Consider the following 17,391-nt stretch of genomic DNA (forward strand, 5'->3'; position numbering starts at 1 on the left):
TATCTGCAACCTAGAGCAGTTACAAGCGGATATGTGTTGGCCATGTCATTACTGGGTAGCAACTGGACATTCACAGGCAAGAAAAGCATCCAGTGGGTGTGTAGCCAGCGTGTAGTATGCAGAGTGCTCACCACTTTCAGTCACATAATCTGCACCAGGCACTAGTGATGATGGCTACTTCCTTGTCCAGAGGACAGGTGTGGAGCGATTACATAGATACATAAGATTCAGAATATTGGCCCTCATTCCGAGTTGATCGCTAGCCGCTTTCGTTCGCAGCACAGCGATCAGGCAAAAAAAGGCAATTTTGCGCATGCGTATGGGGCACAGTGCGCACGCGCGTCGTACTTTCACAAAAGCCTATGCAGTTTTACACAAGCTCTAGCGACGCTTTTCAGTCGCACTGCTGTCCGCAGAGTGATTGACAGAAAGGGGGTGTTTCTGGGTGGTAACTGACCGTTTTCGGGGAGTGTGTGAAAAAACGCAGGCGTGCCAGATAAAAACGCAGGAGTGGCTGGGAAAACGTAGGCGTGGCTGGCCGAACGCAGGGCGTGTTTGTGACATCAAAACAGGAACTAAACAGTCTGAAGTGATCGCAATCTAGGAGTAAGTCTCGAGCTACTCAGAAACTGCACAATCTTTTTTTTGTAGCAGCGCTGCGATCCTTTCATTCGCACTTCTGCTAAGCTAAGATACACTCCCAGAGGGCGGTGGCTTAGCGTTTGCACGGCTGCTAAAAGCAACTAGCAAGCGATCAACTCGGAATGAGGGCCTATGTGACTATCTGCCAATAAATCCTGTTTTGACGTCACAAACACGCCCTGCGTTCGGCCAGCCACGCCTACGTTTTCCCAGCCACTCCTGTGTTTTTATTTGGCATGCCTACGTTTTTTCACACACTCCCCGAAAACGGTTAGTTACCACCCAGAAACACCCACTTTCTGTCAATCACTCTGTGGACAGCAGTGCGACTGAAAAGCGTCGCTAGAGCTTGTGTAAAACTGCATCGGTTTTTGTGAAAGTATGACGTGCGTGCGCAGTGCGCCCCATACGCATGTGCAAAATTGCAGTTTTTTTGCCTGATCGCTGCGCTGCGAACGAAAGCAGCTAGCGATCAACTCGGAATGGGGGCCATAGTACTTAACAATTGCCATAGAAGCCCAGCATTGTGACCACATTATGAGTAACGGATAATTGGGGTTTATGTGGCAGATGCAGGTAACAAATGTAGTTCCACATAAAGTACACTTAAATGAAGACACACATTACTATATTTGTAAGTAAAGTGTTGTGATTTTTTTATTTCATTAACATCATAACAACTACACCACAAAATATGTAATTACAGTGAAAAATTATTTGGCACATGATAAAAATTAACAATAAAATGGACAATAAAACTGCAAGGATTAGGATGTAAAGATAAACACTGCATATGTATATGTATGTTGTTGTCATGAGCACATCAATTACACAGGCAGAAAAACACTAAGATGGGAAAATATTGTATACATCTAGAAAATCGAATGAATATCTTTTTGTTTCAAACACGTAAGTACACAAAGCAGCTTTGAAAAGACAAACCAAGAGACACTGGGGTATAGTATACTACAGCATATGAGCCCACACTTACAATTTGCAGATAAATGTATATAATTCAATACAAAGGGAAGTGTTACAACAACAGTTTCTTAATCAGAATACTGTAGATATAAAGGGTATGCCACCAAAAAAAAACAAAAAAAAACCCAAAGGGATGGAAAGCCTCCAATGTTTCTAAGTAAAGAAGGAAATATAATCTGAAAAAGGTTTTCACAATACATTGTAGTAGCAGTCAAAATAGTATAAACTAGATTAAAACTGAAGTGTAACTCACTTGCAATTGTAATAACAAACGTAATTTCAGTAGAGCGACCCCTGCTGGTTTGGAGTAGTATTACCCACTTTAACTCTTGGTTGGGCTCTGACAGTATCAAGAGCAATTGCATGGGAGTCATGACAAAGAAGAAATAAAAATCTTCAATAAATAAAGATGGATTTCATTCTCAGGACTCCATTAATTATAACTATATAAACCAGAATACAAATAAGGATGGAGGAAATTCTGGCACAAAAAGGATGAATGTATGCCTATAGTCCCTTGTGTGGATGATCTTTCTTCTTATTCACGTTTTTCCTCAAAAACTAGTACATGTAGGGAAGAAGAAAAAGGAGACCAATGGGTAGTACATTCTTATTTGGAGGTGTGCAGGTGTGCAGCTCCTGGTACGTTTTATCTTTCCAGTTATTTGGCTATTGTGGGTTATTTTGGTGCATGTCCCACGTGTTAAAGAAACCCTGATGTGCTTGTCTCACCCCTCTGCAAAGTTAGTTTTTAGGTATGCCTAATGTTGTTTATCTTGTCCCATCTCCTCACTACTCCACTTTTTAACACAGACGTGTACATCTTGCTTAAAAAGAAAATACTACACATTGGTAAATGTAACCTTTATTTCCATATATACATCTGTGGTGGAGTACAAATTCTTAAGAGGAAGATCTATCACTGGACACCATTCCACCTTTAAAGAAACCGCTATGCGAGGAACCCAATCATCTTACATGTGAGTTGGGTATGCCTCATTCTCCTTTATTATCGGTGTATTTGAAAAGAAACCTTTATACATGTATTGCAATTATTTAGCATGTGAGTTTTTTGGTACGTTCATAAATCGCTAACTTCTAACATAGATAAACTGCACACCTCCAATCAAGAAAGTACTACCCATTGGTCTCCTTTTTCTTCTTCCCTACATGTACCGGTTTTTGAGGAAGAAAGATCGTCCACACAGGGAACTATTTATTGAATTGGTTTGATTGGACTATTCTGCTTCTCTCATCCATACAGTGTTGCCTTTGATCTATTGCCTTATTTGTTTTATATGTTGCATAACTAAATATACCGCACAATGGCCCTCATTCCGAGTTGTTCGCTCGCTGCTAATTTTAGCAGAATTGCTAATAGGCTAAAATCCGGCAGTTCTGCGCATGCGTATGCATCTCAGGGCGCATGCGCTAAGCAAATTTACACAAAACTATACTATTTTACTCACAGGCGAACAAAGCTTTTCAATCGCTCTGCTGATTGACAGGAAGTGGGTGTTTCTGGGCGGAAACTGGCCGTTTTCAGGGAGTGTGCTAAAAAACGCAGGCGTGCCAGGTAAAAACGCAGGAGTGGCTGGTTGGACGCTGTGCGTGTTTGTGACGTCAAACCAGGAACTAAACGGACTGAGGTGATCGCAATCTAGGAGTAGGTCTGGAGCTACTCAGAAATTGCAAGGAAATTGCTTTCGTTAGCAATTCTGCTAATATTAGCAGAATTGCTAATCTTTCGTTAGCAATTCTGCTAATATTAGCAGAATTGCTAATCTTTCGTTAGCAATTCTGCTATGCTAAGATACACTCCCAGAGGGAGGCGGCTTTGTGTTTGCATTTCTGCTAAAAGTAGCTAGCGAGCGAACAACTCGGAATGAGGGCCAATGTATGGAATAATTGTAAACTACATTGACGTTTTGGTCCACACAGGGCCCTTTATCAATACTAACAAATAAGGATTCTGCTAGATTAACAATTGTTTAAATATGAAATATGTCTGCTGAAAGGTCATTCTTAGTAGTAGACATCAGTAATATTGGCAACTACAGAACCCAACACGTCATCAGCATGTGAGAGACATGAGAGGTGCCCACTTTCTTGTTACATTAAAAGTGCTGAATCATTGTAATGGCGATGCCATTAGATTCCATCTATGACTTTCTGCCATGTGGGTTCAGGTTAACACATGTAAGCTGTATTTTTATCAGGAAACATCTTGTTCAATACAGGCATTACTGTGGCACTTAAACGTATCAATGGGTGCACTGTACATGATGAGAATTACAGGGTGCACCAACAGGGATGAAGGATATGTTACGGAAATGACAAGTTTTGTACAGTTTTGTTGGACATCCATTCCAAGCCATCAGTGATATCCAATAAAATGCATGGCACCATGGAGTGGGCAGGAAGTCTTTATCAGCTACAGGAGACAACCCCTGCTCAAAACACAGCATGCCAAGTAAACATTTTCAAGAGAACTAATACTCCTTGTTGTAGAAAAGAATGTATCTGTCTTCACATAAAATATTTTTGGTTGTTTGTTCAAAATGTAAAAAAAAATATGTAAAAAAAAAACCCTAAGAAAAAAGCACTGACTAGAGTGCAATCTGCCACATTGGGTGCAGTACAGTGGCAGAGCTTCCACAACTGCCAGGAGCAGGTCTGCCTCAACAGCATTGTAGGCCCTGAGCAAAGCAATGCACTGGGGCCCCTACCCACCGATTCGCGGCTATAAATGATAATAATATATATAAAATAATAATAATCATCATCATAACTTACCCCTTCTCATACCGTCTCTCCACATGCTTCCATACAGTGGGCGGGATGTACTAATGCACATCGCCGCCCAGTGCTCCGATGCTGATCGCATATGTACTTACATATGTGATGAGCATTGCAGAGGACAGCTCTTCCGATAAGAGCTGTACTCCGCGATGCGCAGCGGCTGCCTGACTTCTGGGATTCGGCCCCGGGAGTCAGTCTGCGCATGCGCAGGGTGACGGGGATGGCCGCATGGCATGCTGGGAGGGACCTGATCAGATCCCTCACGCAGAGCTGTGGAGAGAAGCCCGTAGGCTTCTATGGGGTATCGCCAGCAAAAGCTTGCGAACCCCTCCGCAGCGCTGTCCTGCTAGCCGGGGATAGTACATTAGGAAAATGTGGTAAACAGGGGGTTTAACGCATTTTCCGCTTAGTACATCTCACCCAGAGAATGGCTGTCAGCACTCTGACTGCTGGACAGCTCCAGCCATCCACCAATCAGCAAGCTGACTGCCATTTGGCATCTTTCTGCAGTCTGGAAGGCAGGTAGAGAACGCTGCCTGGCAACTCTGACTGTGTGTAATTCACAATCAGAATAGTCAGGCAGCATTCTCTGCCTGCCTTCCAAGAAGCTTTGGAGGCACCAGCCCAGGAGACAGATCCCCTCTGACCCAGCCTACCCCTTCTTGAATCGTGGGGCCCTGGGCATCTGCCTATTGAGCCAATACGTTAAGATTGCTCTTGCCGGGAGTACAGCTGTTGTGGGGCCTGAGACATGGCAGTGTTGGGTCACTGTCTCTACAGAGCAGAGTGGGGGCCTCTTCCCATCATTTGCTGGCAATGGACAGGAGCAGTGAACTCCCGATGTGCAAGAATGGTGCAAGGTCAGGGAAGGCTCCCAATCTGCTTTCCTGCAGGTCTGGAGTATGTGCAGTGAAACCCCTGCGCATTACTGTGCATATGCCAGACCATCACCTGCTGATAGCTAAATGGGGGTCCAGGAGGGTGACGCAGCATCAAACAATTGTTCTATAGAGTCTAGAGATGCCATGTTACACCCCTGCAGTGCCCCCATGCAAAGGCCATTTATGAATCACACATTACTTCACCACACAAGTAAGATACATTCACCATTGAAGAAAAATCCAAAAACATGTATTTTACCTTACACCTAATTGTTTTAGAAGCAGTGTGCATTTGAAGATTCTAGTAAAGCTCATAGACTGAAATAATAATCTTGGAAAAATGTAGCAAAAAAAACCCAAACAGTAGATGGAAATGAACTTATTAATTTAGAAATAATTAGTTTTCAGTTCAGTGTCAAAACATTCCTTCATTTTTTTTTTGTTATAGTTTTGCTATATCCCAAATGTATATGTTAGACAGTATGTCCTATCCAATCTATGTCAGGCAGCAATTGTACAAAATATAAACAACCACAAAAAATAGTTACATTTTAATTGTATGAAGCGCACACTACACATACTATGCTATCTGTTCAGTCCCTGATTGTATACACACAAAGCATGATAATAACAATGAACTGAGAATGAAGTGAGAATGAGCATGTTTAGCTACATGTTATCTTCTGCTCGATTTCTAACTACAGCTGTCCAGCATATAAATTCTAGCTGAAAGTACGGCAAATCCTTACACAACATATTACGAACACAAATGTTTCTTCCTCAAAAACATACACACAAAATAAAACCTACCCCTGCAGACATCGGAATTTAAGAACATAATATTTTAAATCTGTCTCTCTCATACTATGTACTTTGTTCTTTTATTTTTCAGTTGGCAAAACATTTAGCTAACTTAGTTATCTGCAGTTAACTTGAAATGGATGAGCTAATCTGTGTCAGACATCATCAGCTGGTCACGGAATGGCAGTCACACTTGGAAGAGGGACCTTATAGAATAGAACATGGCTTTTTGTCCTTGAACGGGTTCTCTGAAGTTGGCACACCAACCAACAGTGGGTCATTTTTGGCATGTTGCTCGCAGTAATTCATAAGCTCTGCCGCTGCTTTAGAAACCTGATGTTTGATAATAATGAAAAGAACACATAATTCACTATTATTCTGTAATTTTAATTATATCATTTAATAAACTGCACTACCTACTTGTGAAATATTAAACAACTTTCCAGGAACGAATCCACTTATACCTTCTGTGGGCCATATACGGCAAAACCTTAAATTTTTTGAAAACACCCTGCTTGCTGATTACAATAATTTTTAGGTTGGAATCGAAAAATCAAGGATTTCCACCATGCTGGATTTTGCAGATGACCCAATCCAGTCATCAGCAAAACAATTACCCCAGTAATTGCCTGATGCATATGCCCCTTTCCACACTCTTGATTGGTACATAAGGACAAGGAAGGCCATGTCCCAGTTCCCCCGAAACAAGCCTAAAGGCCCCCATATATCTATTTCCCTGACCCGACGATCATTGTGACCAGTAATGATCGGCGTTCCATTGGGGAAACAGGAAAATTAAACATGTTAAAAATCCCAGATTTGCCAATCCCGACCGTTTTCAGGGCCTAATTCAGACAAAATTGCAGCAGCAACATTTTTCTCTAATGGGCAAAACCATGTGCAGTGCAGGAGGGGCAGATATAACATGTGCAGAGAGTTAGATTTGGGAGGGGTGTGTTCAAACTGAACTCTAAATTGCAGTGTAAAAATTAAACAGCCAGTATTTACTCTGCACAGAAATAATATAACCCTGGGATTGGAGAATATCTCCACTCAAAATGGAGTGTCCTGCATTAAGAAGTGTCCTCCTCAGATAGGAGCTGGTTGCCCCCATCCCCTGTGCGGCATAACGTGTACTGGAAGCACTACAATGTGGCATAATATGAACTGTGTAGGTATTGTGTGGTATAATGTGAACTAGGGCACTGCTATGTACCATAAGACGACTACGGCATTATTACTGTATGGTGCATAAAATAAGCTAGGGCACTATTATGGGGCATACAATGAACAACTGCTGCGGATTGGTCAGACATATATAATGCAAGAAATGATCAAGTAAAGCAATGTATGTACATAGACATGCAAGATGCATTTTTGTACCTTGATTCTCTCAATACCAGCCTCAATACGGAGCTGCTCCACCAGCTTCCGAGCTTGCGCTATGTTATTATAGGTTGACATTATCTGCCATTAGATCTTCATCCAGAACTGGAGAAATGTCTGCAAGAATCAATACAATATTTATAGTCAACATTTCTAATGTACAGTAAGTCAAGACCTGGGTCTTTTGAGCACAAAGGGAGAACTCGATCCTTTTAGCAACTTCGTGGAGCTAATAAGTGCGGGTACCTCTGGACTTGGCTGATTTTTGTTCACAGCTCCATAGGGCTACATAGAAAAATCCAAGGGGTCGATTCAATTCAGCAACAGTTGAATAGCGCCGGGAGTTAGCTCCCGTCGCTATTCAATTCAGCTCAAGTTAAGTCGGCGAACGCCCGCTCTCGCGGACTTGCCAGGTTGAATTGTCGGGAGAACGGGTATTCTCCGACTTAACTCCCCACCGCGATGCTGATTCCCGACAGAATCAGCCTGGCGATAGCACTTTTGTCGTATTTCTTCTCTCATCCCCCGGGGGTGAGAGAAGAATTCCCGACAATTGAGGGTCACATGTCGCTGTATTGAATAGTGCTGGGAGCTAACTCCCGGCGCTATTCAACTGTTGCTGAATTGAATCGACCCCCAAGAGTCTGGTGCTAAATTGGGCCACAAGCGGGGCAGGTTGCTGTGCCATTGCTGCTGTTTCGACACCGTTGCAATGGCATCTCATCTCCTTTGCACCTAATGGGATTGCCCTCTAATGTAGGTTACATTTACACACAGAGTATATAACATACTGCAGTTCAGGACAAAAGAACTGTGCATCCCAGAATCCCTGAAACTATAAAGCGAACAGTAAGATGAACTGAAGGAAATCTTTGTTGTTATTGTGTAAATGGGAGATCAGGAGGAGTGTTTAGAAATCAACTACCTGGGACATAGCTGTGCAGAATGAAAACTAGAAATGTATGTAAGTCATCAATAATAGAGTGTACAGACAATAAACAATCCCAGTTAAATTACCTTTAAATAATGTGTAGTTTGCAGTTTCAGGCAATTTGATATGTACATGCAACCAGCAGGTATTTTCTACACAAAGGCAGGGAGCAGACATCTTGCTGGACTGTTTACCATAATCAGACAATGGGGGATATTCAATTAGCCCCTGAAGAGACATCGGGAGTAAAAATTCCCGATGTTTCTTCGGGTTTTGCGGTCGGCCTATTCGATTTAAAAAGTGCATTTTCACCCGAAAATACACAGGTTCGGTGAAACCTGTGTGTTTTCGGGCGAAATAGCCCCGTTTTTGGATGTATAATACGGGGAATAGCCCCCGTTTTCGGATGTAAAAGCTGTTATCGGGGATTTTGCTTCGTAGGCAGGTGAAACAAAATCACCAATTAGCTGCGGCACACGCAGGCTTATCTGGGCTGATTAGATACCCCCTCCCCCCCCCCCCCCCGGCGATACTTTTACACCCGCAGTCGGTGCAGGTAATTGAATATCCCTGAATATGTGCAAGGACTAGACCCAGAAAGCAAAGTTTAAGTAACACAGTTGTACAGTGTTTAGCATTGCTGTTCTGAGTTTGATTCTAAACAGGGTGCTATGTGCATGGAGATTTTTTTTTATAGATTTTTTTTTATTGAAGCAATGTATAAATCAAAGTACATTGAACATATTGCATCATACTGTGTACATATTCATAGATAGGAAGGCCCAACATGATGGAGTACAAACAGACCAATGAGGCACAAGTGCATGGAGATTTTATGTTGTTTCCAGGCTCACTTGAGTTTCTTTCAGGTGCTTTGGTTTCCTCCCATGTGTTTTGTTTTTATGATTCTAGTATGGAGATCAAGTGGTTAGCTCTACTGGGGCTGGAACTTCTCCATGCACATACAGTCAATGGCTGCCAGTGGCCTGGATTAAGTAATATTACTAATGATCTGGTACCAAAGCTCAGACCAGGCGGTCTTCAGTAACTAATTTTTGTTTGCCTTACCCTAGAAGTTCCAGCACTATTCCAATCAGGCTGGAATTGGTCAACACCATGCTATGGAAACCATGTTGGTTTTCCGGGATTGGTATGAAATACCTCCAATCAAAATCCCGATGGTCGAAATCCCGACAGCAACTGACCGATGATCAAAATCCCGACAAGGTTTGAATCCCGACATGGACAAAATACCGACATTTAAAATACCGACAAGGTCAAAATACCGACATGTAAAATGCCGACAGGTCAAAATACCGACATGCGTTTCTCAATGGTTTTGTGTGTGTATTTTGACATAGGTCGACATGGACACCATATAAGTGTAACGCGTCCCCTCGCCACTATTATATTTTCCCTCCAGGTCCACTGGGATGGTAAAGGATGAACAAGTCGGTTTCAATGAAAAAAATCATGAAAAACTCATGTCGGCATTTTGACCTGTCTGCATTTTACATGTCGGGATTTTGACCTTGTTGGTATTTTAAATGTCGGTATTTTGTCCATGTCGGGATTTTGACCGTCGGTCATTGCTGTCGGAATTTCGACCGTCGGGATTTTGATTGGCGGTAAATTGACTGCATCCCGGCTTTCCATCTTCTGAAGCGTACACCAGTCAACATTGTCAACACTGGGCTAGTTAAAGATTTTAGGGAAAGGGATACACATAAAGATAAATAATACCATACTACTGTCACCATTAACAGCATGCAAATTTGCACTTAGGCTTACGTATGTGCAAAAGATGCAGCTCCTAACAGGCATATCGAATTCACTTTCACCTCCAAACGGGATGCATATATAAGTGTGCATGACTTGTGCGTGCATGCCCTTGCTGTACTATACGTGTATGTAAATGCCTCTAGACTGCCCATCTATGAAAGACACATGTGCAAGTTATGTGTAACTCAGACTCAAGTGCAAATTTTGTCACACGTAGCGAATCAAAGTGCATTTTACATGTAGCAAATGGACTAATAGCCAACCCTGTATCAGACCTTGAACTTCCATCAAAATGAGATGTTTATTTTGTGCCTGGGAAGTGGATGGAAGGGAAAAAAAATTTGCTGACAAAATGGGGGTTATTCAATCAGCTCCGGCAATTTCTTAGCTATTGAATTTACCCTGCTGCGTATTCAATTCTATTTTTGCCTGTTTTTTTCCCCAATGCCTTTTCACTTTTGTTTTTGTGAAAAGGCATTGTCGAAAAATGCCTGGAAATCGTCGAAAATCTTTTTTTCACCGGCGCAGGTGCAAAAACATGTGGATTCACCGATCCATATCGTTTTCGCTCCTGCCAAACGTTTCGCCTAGGCAAAAAAAACGGCCATTCCCCATTCACCTTAAAAATAGCGCAAAGTGACGGTTTTCACCTAGGCAAAAAGAGGGCCCTATCTGAATACACCCCTTTGTAACAGTTTATTTTTATTTATTTTTAAATCCAAGGAGAGAAGTGAACTACTTTAAAGAGCCGTTACATTAAAACATGCTATGGTGTACAGTTACCATAAGAAAGCATAACCGTGCCCCGGCAGGTGCATACAGTAGGTGTGGGCTGTAAGAATGAAAGGTAGACATTTTTAGATGTGTATAACAACTATTTCTATTGGAATCTGAACCAGCTCCATTTTTACATGTTCTCCACCTTCCCGAACAAATTGTGAATCTTGGTTTCAGTCATCTGTATGCAAAGTTAAATAAAGAAAAGTCGTGCTGAGACATGCTTGCACTGCAAAAGCATCAACGCCTAGAACTAATGAACCAGTCTGAGAGGTATGAGATAGTATACTGCTGCATTGTATGTTTTCTCTTTCAGGATCCATTTTATTATAATGACAGGAAGTAACATCTAAACAGATGCGCTGGAGATGAATTCCATACATACTTTCTGCTACACCTCAATTACTGGATAAAGAAATGAATGTCTTGTGCTACACGTGAGTAGATATTTATATTAAACATGTGCACATAATACATAATATGGCTTTCTGCAGATACACTGTGTAAGGCAATCCCATGACTTTGGGTCAATGTGCCATTTTAAAGAAGACACATGCAAGCCACAATCTACACAATCAGTGTAGTCCAGTCCAAAGTCATCTGTAACTGAGAACCAGCTGCAATCTTCAGCATATATTTATATCAAACAAATTAAGGATATATTAAGCCCAGTACACACTAAACAAGTCCCCGCCGATATTGGCGGCGGCAGGGACCCGGCATCGGCAAGTGCTTACACACTTGCCGATGCCGGGGGGGAAGGGAGCGACGGCGGGAGGAATGACACCCATGCTGTACCTGCAACCAGGACCTGCCTCGTCTGTACATGTTCAGATGAGGGGGGTCATTAATGATGCGTGGGAGCGTGCATCGTTAACGACATTGAGTGTACACACTGGACGCTCAGCACAAGTTACTATTTCCAATCCTAGTCCACGTGGATCGTAAAGTATGAAAAAGTAAAAAATATTTAAATCATTTGAAAAAGTCATGTCGAGATTTTCATGTCGGCCTAGTGACCATGTCGACCTAATGCATGTCAACCAATAGTGACTGACCTAATGAGTGTCGACCTACAGACCGGATACCATAGTCCATATAGGAATATGCTGACCTTGATAGACTTCTGTCTTTTTTTCAATCCTAGGCCCAGATTTATCAAGCATTGGAGGGTGATAAATAGCACAGTGATAAAGTACCAACCAACCAGCTCCTCAGAGCCGGCCATAGGCAAACTAGGCAATTGCCTAGGGCATTTGATATGCCTAGGGGCATCAGCAGCTTCTGCTGATTAAAATGATATGTGGCATGCCTATATTCTGTGTATAGCATTTCATATGCAGATACAGCCGCAGTCTCACACAGTATATAGGCATGCTGCATATCATTTTAATCAGCAGAAGCTGCTTGTGCATCCTAGCCACATAGCAATGCAAAGAAGATGCATTTTCATTAAAAAAGGTGCCAGATGTTAGCATTGTGGCAATATTTATGAGGACACATCTGTATCCAAGTAGATGCAGAGGTCACAGTGTTAGTGGCAGTGTGATTGCTGTGTGCATGTGAGTGGGTTGGTTGTGCAGTAGTGTTCGGAATATGTGTAAGGAGCATTATGTGTGTCATGTAAAAATGCATTAATAATGTGCAACATTTGTAAGGGGCACTATGCGTGTCATTATGTGTATAAGGGCATTAATAATGTGCGGCATATGTGTAAAAGGGTACTACTGTATGTGTGTCATTATGTGTATAGGGGCACTAATAATGTGCAGCAAATGTGTAGGGGGCACGATGTGTGTCATTATGTGTATAAGGGCATTAATAATGTGCGGCATATGTGTAACAGGGTACTACTGTATATGTGTCATTATGTGTATAGGGGCACTAATAATGTGCAGCAAATGTGTAGGGGGCACTATGTGTGTCATTATGTGTATAAGAGCATTCATAATGTGAGGCTTATGTGTAAGGGACATTATGTGTAAAAGGGCATTAATAAAGGTTGTCATAATGTGTAAGGTGCATTATGTTTATAAGGACATTAATAATGCGTCTCCTATGTGTAAGGGGCATTACTGTGTAGAATTATGTGTATAAATGCATTACTAATGTGTGGTATTATGTGTATAAGGTGCTCTACTGTGTGGCATTGCGTATAGAAAGGAAACTACTGTGTCATCTAATGTGAATAAAGAGCAATAGGGAGTGATGTAATGTGAATAAGGGACTCTACTGTGAGTAGTAAAGTTTATAAGGTAAAGTGATACTACTGTGGGATGTAATATGAATTATGAACACTATCGCATGATCAAATGTGAATGAAGTTGCAGTACTGTGTGGCGTAATTGGAATTGGAATTACTATTGTGTGGCCATGCCCCTTGCCAGCAAAAACACACCCCTTTATGGGCTGTGCGCCAAATGTGCAAACTGTTCCTATTTAAAATATAGGGGGTACAAACAACAAAATAAGGACTGCTGTGGATGAGGGGTGATGGTACTGGGAAAGAGGTGCAAGGTCAGAGGCTGAACCAGTGGTGGTGCTAGGAGCACCAGCCAAAATCTTGCCTAGGGCATCATATTGGTTAGGGCCAGCTCTGCAGCTCCTAACTCTTTTTTCAAACATAGCCTGTAACAAGTCAGGTGATGATTGGCTGCTACTTTATTACGGTGCAATTTATCACTCTCCAAGGCTTGATAAATCTGGGCCCTAGTTACTATGGGGGAGATGTAAGAAGAGGTGGTAACTGTCAAATGTGCTATAACCAGCGCTATCTGACACTTACAACTAACTTCGTAAAGCAGATAACATAGAGAAAATCACTTTTCTCTACACCACTGCAAAACACCTACATACAATTTTATGGCAACGGAAAATCTTTCAGATGTATTAAAAAACGATAAGCGCTCTTTTGCTGCTTGTTTTTCTTTTTTCACATATGGGCAGGTATTACCTGCCCAAATGTGTACTAACCTGTGGCGGCTGCTTGGAGTCCAGGGCTGCACGTGGAAGAACGTGCGATAGTTGCGAGATCTCGCGCATGCCCAGTGGAGCCAGCTGGGACCTGAGACAAAACGCATCAGTGGTAGGCTGATGCACTGTGGTGCTGGCAGAGTGCGCCGGAGGGGCGAGTTTTCACTCCCCCAAAACGGCGCAGCCGCACATGTCATCAGCCAGAAGTGTTGCTATAGTACATCTCTCCCTATGTAACATATAATTTGTATAAAATGTATCAATCCAAATTTGTTTGCTTCCATTTGCAGAAGATAGCACTGCACGAGATGCGGTTAAATATAGAAGCCGGCATCCCGAACGTTCAATAGCCCACCGTTTGGCATGCTGACCAACAGGAACTATTCCCACTCATTGATGTCCATGACACCCATAGAGTGGGAATAGAAACTGTGGCAAGCCCGCAAGGGGCTTAGTTGTGCTTACCTTCCCCCCTCCCAGCAATCTAAAAGCCAGGATCCCAGCGTCGGTATGGTGACCGGCAGTCACACGAACCCAAACCCCACTGCACACTGAGCTTACAATCAAAGAGGTGTGGGGAGCACTTTACACTTAAGGTCACCCCACTATATTGAGCAGGTATACATCTAATTCTGCTCAGCCTAAAGGCCGCCCACCAGTGACAGCTGCATGTAAGAATTCCCCATATTCCTTATATAGTTTCTACAATAACTGGAGGATGCAAAGCTAAGATTATATTAAATGGTCACATGGAGTCTTATCCATTTGTGTTGTAGAGAAAGGTGTTTCCACTTCCAGTCACTAGATGTCTGACTCTAATTACAAGAGTCACACGACTGGTATGTTTAGCCTTTCACAGAAGTTTCACCTGCAGGACTACACATTACTCATAGTTATAATAAAACATTTATTAAAATATTTCTGCTTCTGGGACACAAACAAAAGATGTATTTGGTATTTTAAAGCTACAATAAAATGTCTTTCACTTCAGAAATCAAATGCATATTTAACTACAATTTAGAGAAACTGCAGCATGCATAGTTGCAGCCTTGCTAGTGGAAGATACACTGCATATTTCAACTTAGTAGGAAAACTCTTCAACTTTCTTGTATTTTAATTGACTTAAATGAGAACTCAAGGCAATATAGGGGGTAATTCAGAGTTGATTGCAGCAGCAAATTTGTTTGCAGTTGGGCAAAACCATGTGCACTGCAGGGGGGGGGGGCATATATAACATTTGCAGAGAGTTAGATTTGGGTGGGTTATTTTGTATTTTGTTTCTGCGCAGGGTAAATACTGGCTGCTTTATTTTTACACTGCAATTTAGATTTCAGTATGAACACACCCCACCCAAATCTAACTCTCTCTGCACATGTTATGTCTGCCTCTCCTGCAGCGCACATGGTTTTGCCCAACTGCTAACAAATTTTCTGCTGCGATCAACTCTGAATTACCCCCATTGGTGGTCATTCCGAGTTGTTCGCTCGTTGCCGTTTTTAGCAGAATTGCGATCAGGCTAAAAACCGTCCGTTCTGCGCATGCGTATGGGCCGCAGGGCGCACGCGCTAAGTAATTTCACACAAAACTATGCAATTTTACACAGGGCCGAGCAACGCTTTTCAGTCGCTCTGTTGATCGGAGAATGATTGACAGGAAATGGGTGTTTCTGGGTGGTAACTGAGCGTTTTCCGGGAGTGTGCTAAAAAACGCAGGCGTGCCAGCCAAAAACGCAGGAGTGGCTGGGGAAACGGAGGAGTGGCTGGCCGAACGCAGGGCGTGTTTGTGACATCAAACCAGGAACCAAACAGTCTGCAGTGATCGCAATCTAGGGGTAGGTCTGGAGCTACTCAGAAACTGCAGGGAAATATTTAATAGCAGAACTGCTAACCTTTCGTTAGCAATTCTGCTAAGCTAAGATACACTCCCAGAGGGCGGCGGCCTAGCGTGTGCAATGCTGCTAAAAGCAGCTAGCGAGCGATCAACTCGGAATGAGGGCCATAATACGTTAATTGTAAGTCCCACTCCAGCAGGTAATAAAATACTGCATCATCGAGAAAGCATCCCTGCTAACCTTAAGATACTATCATTGGGCCTAATTCAGACCTGATCGCTGCTGTGCGATCAGGTCTGAACTGCACATGTGCCGATGGCCATCTCAGCCCAGCGATCGCCTCTGCCTGATTGACAGGCAGAGGCGGTCGCTGGGCGAAAGGGGGCTCGGTCCGGGCAACGCAGACATGCCCGGACCATGCGGGGGGCGGGCCGAGGCAGCTGCGTGACATCACACGCAGCCGCTGCGACCCGGAGAGTGACGGGTGGCTCCCTGACAGCGTGCAGGAGCTGCACAGGAGCTGCGCAGGTAGGGAGCTACAAAAGCACTGCCGCTGTGCAATGCTTTTGTACTTGTACTTGTGCAGGGGGGTGTGGATGCAGACATGTGACATCCCTGCGCTGGGCGTCCCCCCGCATGTCTGGGTATCTGAACGTAGCTGTGCAAAATTTTGAACTGCTACGATCAGGTCTGATTTAGGCCCATTGTCAGTGAGAGGCAAGCAGAGGATTTTAGAGCATGGATATCAAATGTAAAATGAATAGCAGAAAGGCAGTGTTAAGTTAACACTTTCAGACTTATACAACATTTCCTAGTTGATATTCATCCCTTAAACTGGGTAAACACTGACAATATATTGTCTGTTCGAATGAACAGTCGGTATATCAAGGGCACGTTGGTGGGTGTGTACCAGCGATATGTCTGCAGACCATACACTTACTGCAGAGGATTGCAGTGACTGAAATCACAACTGGTCGCGCACACATAAATGCCCTCCCAGTTGTGTAATCAGACTCGACACATCGGGCTAACAATTGATAAGTGTTTATGTACAATCATCAGATAGGTCTACGCATTGGCGGGATGGCTGACCCATCATCCTAGTGTGTACCCAGCATTACTTTTACTTAAAGATACAAATAAAAAAAGAAACATAGGGGTGGACAATGACAATAAGGCACAGTCCCACCACACTGAGAAAAAATAAGCCATTTCTGGGTACGCTGTAGGTGCTATGGCCATAGAAGCAGTACAAGAGATCACTATGAACACATCTGGGACAAGGCCAGAGCATACCTCCTAACTTCTAGTTTTGCTGAAGTGGGACTCCTCTGCCCGGCCGCCCAAAAAGGGGCGTGGTTTTGACAGAAGGGGTGCGGTTTCATAGGAATGCATGACCACCTCCCACGCCTCCTGCTTGCCTTACTGACAGGGCATACCCAGTGCTCTATGAGCTGCTGGCATGCCCCCAGTCCCCCTGTATCCTGTGAATAGATGCGCACAGCGTCTATTTACCGCTGCTCTGCTATGCAGAGTAGTGAGTGACAGGGGCTCTCCCAACTGGCCACCCCCAGCATGGGACACTGCGAATCGCGGGTGGGACA

The 17,391-nt window shown here is 43.2% G+C and overlaps 1 protein-coding gene across 3 annotated transcripts in view; it reads right to left on the minus strand.

The window, feature by feature from the left end:
- Positions 1–1,273: 1,273 nt before the first annotated feature.
- The window catches only part of GNG7 (G protein subunit gamma 7), a 40,737-nt gene continuing 24,619 nt past the window's right edge, over positions 1,274–17,391 (minus strand). For all 3 annotated transcript variants that reach the window (XM_063914282.1, XM_063914283.1, XM_063914284.1), the window contains exons 2-3: positions 7,491–7,610; positions 1,274–6,440 (exon numbers count right to left, since the gene is read on the minus strand). In XM_063914282.1, the coding sequence (XP_063770352.1) occupies positions 6,315–6,440; positions 7,491–7,571 (207 nt within the window). In that variant the 5' untranslated portion in view covers positions 7,572–7,610 and the 3' untranslated portion in view covers positions 1,274–6,314. The remainder of the gene's footprint in view (positions 6,441–7,490; positions 7,611–17,391) is intronic.

This window comes from Pseudophryne corroboree, chromosome 1 (assembly GCF_028390025.1).
Source record: "Pseudophryne corroboree isolate aPseCor3 chromosome 1, aPseCor3.hap2, whole genome shotgun sequence".
Classification (NCBI taxonomy): domain Eukaryota; kingdom Metazoa; phylum Chordata; class Amphibia; order Anura; family Myobatrachidae; genus Pseudophryne; species Pseudophryne corroboree.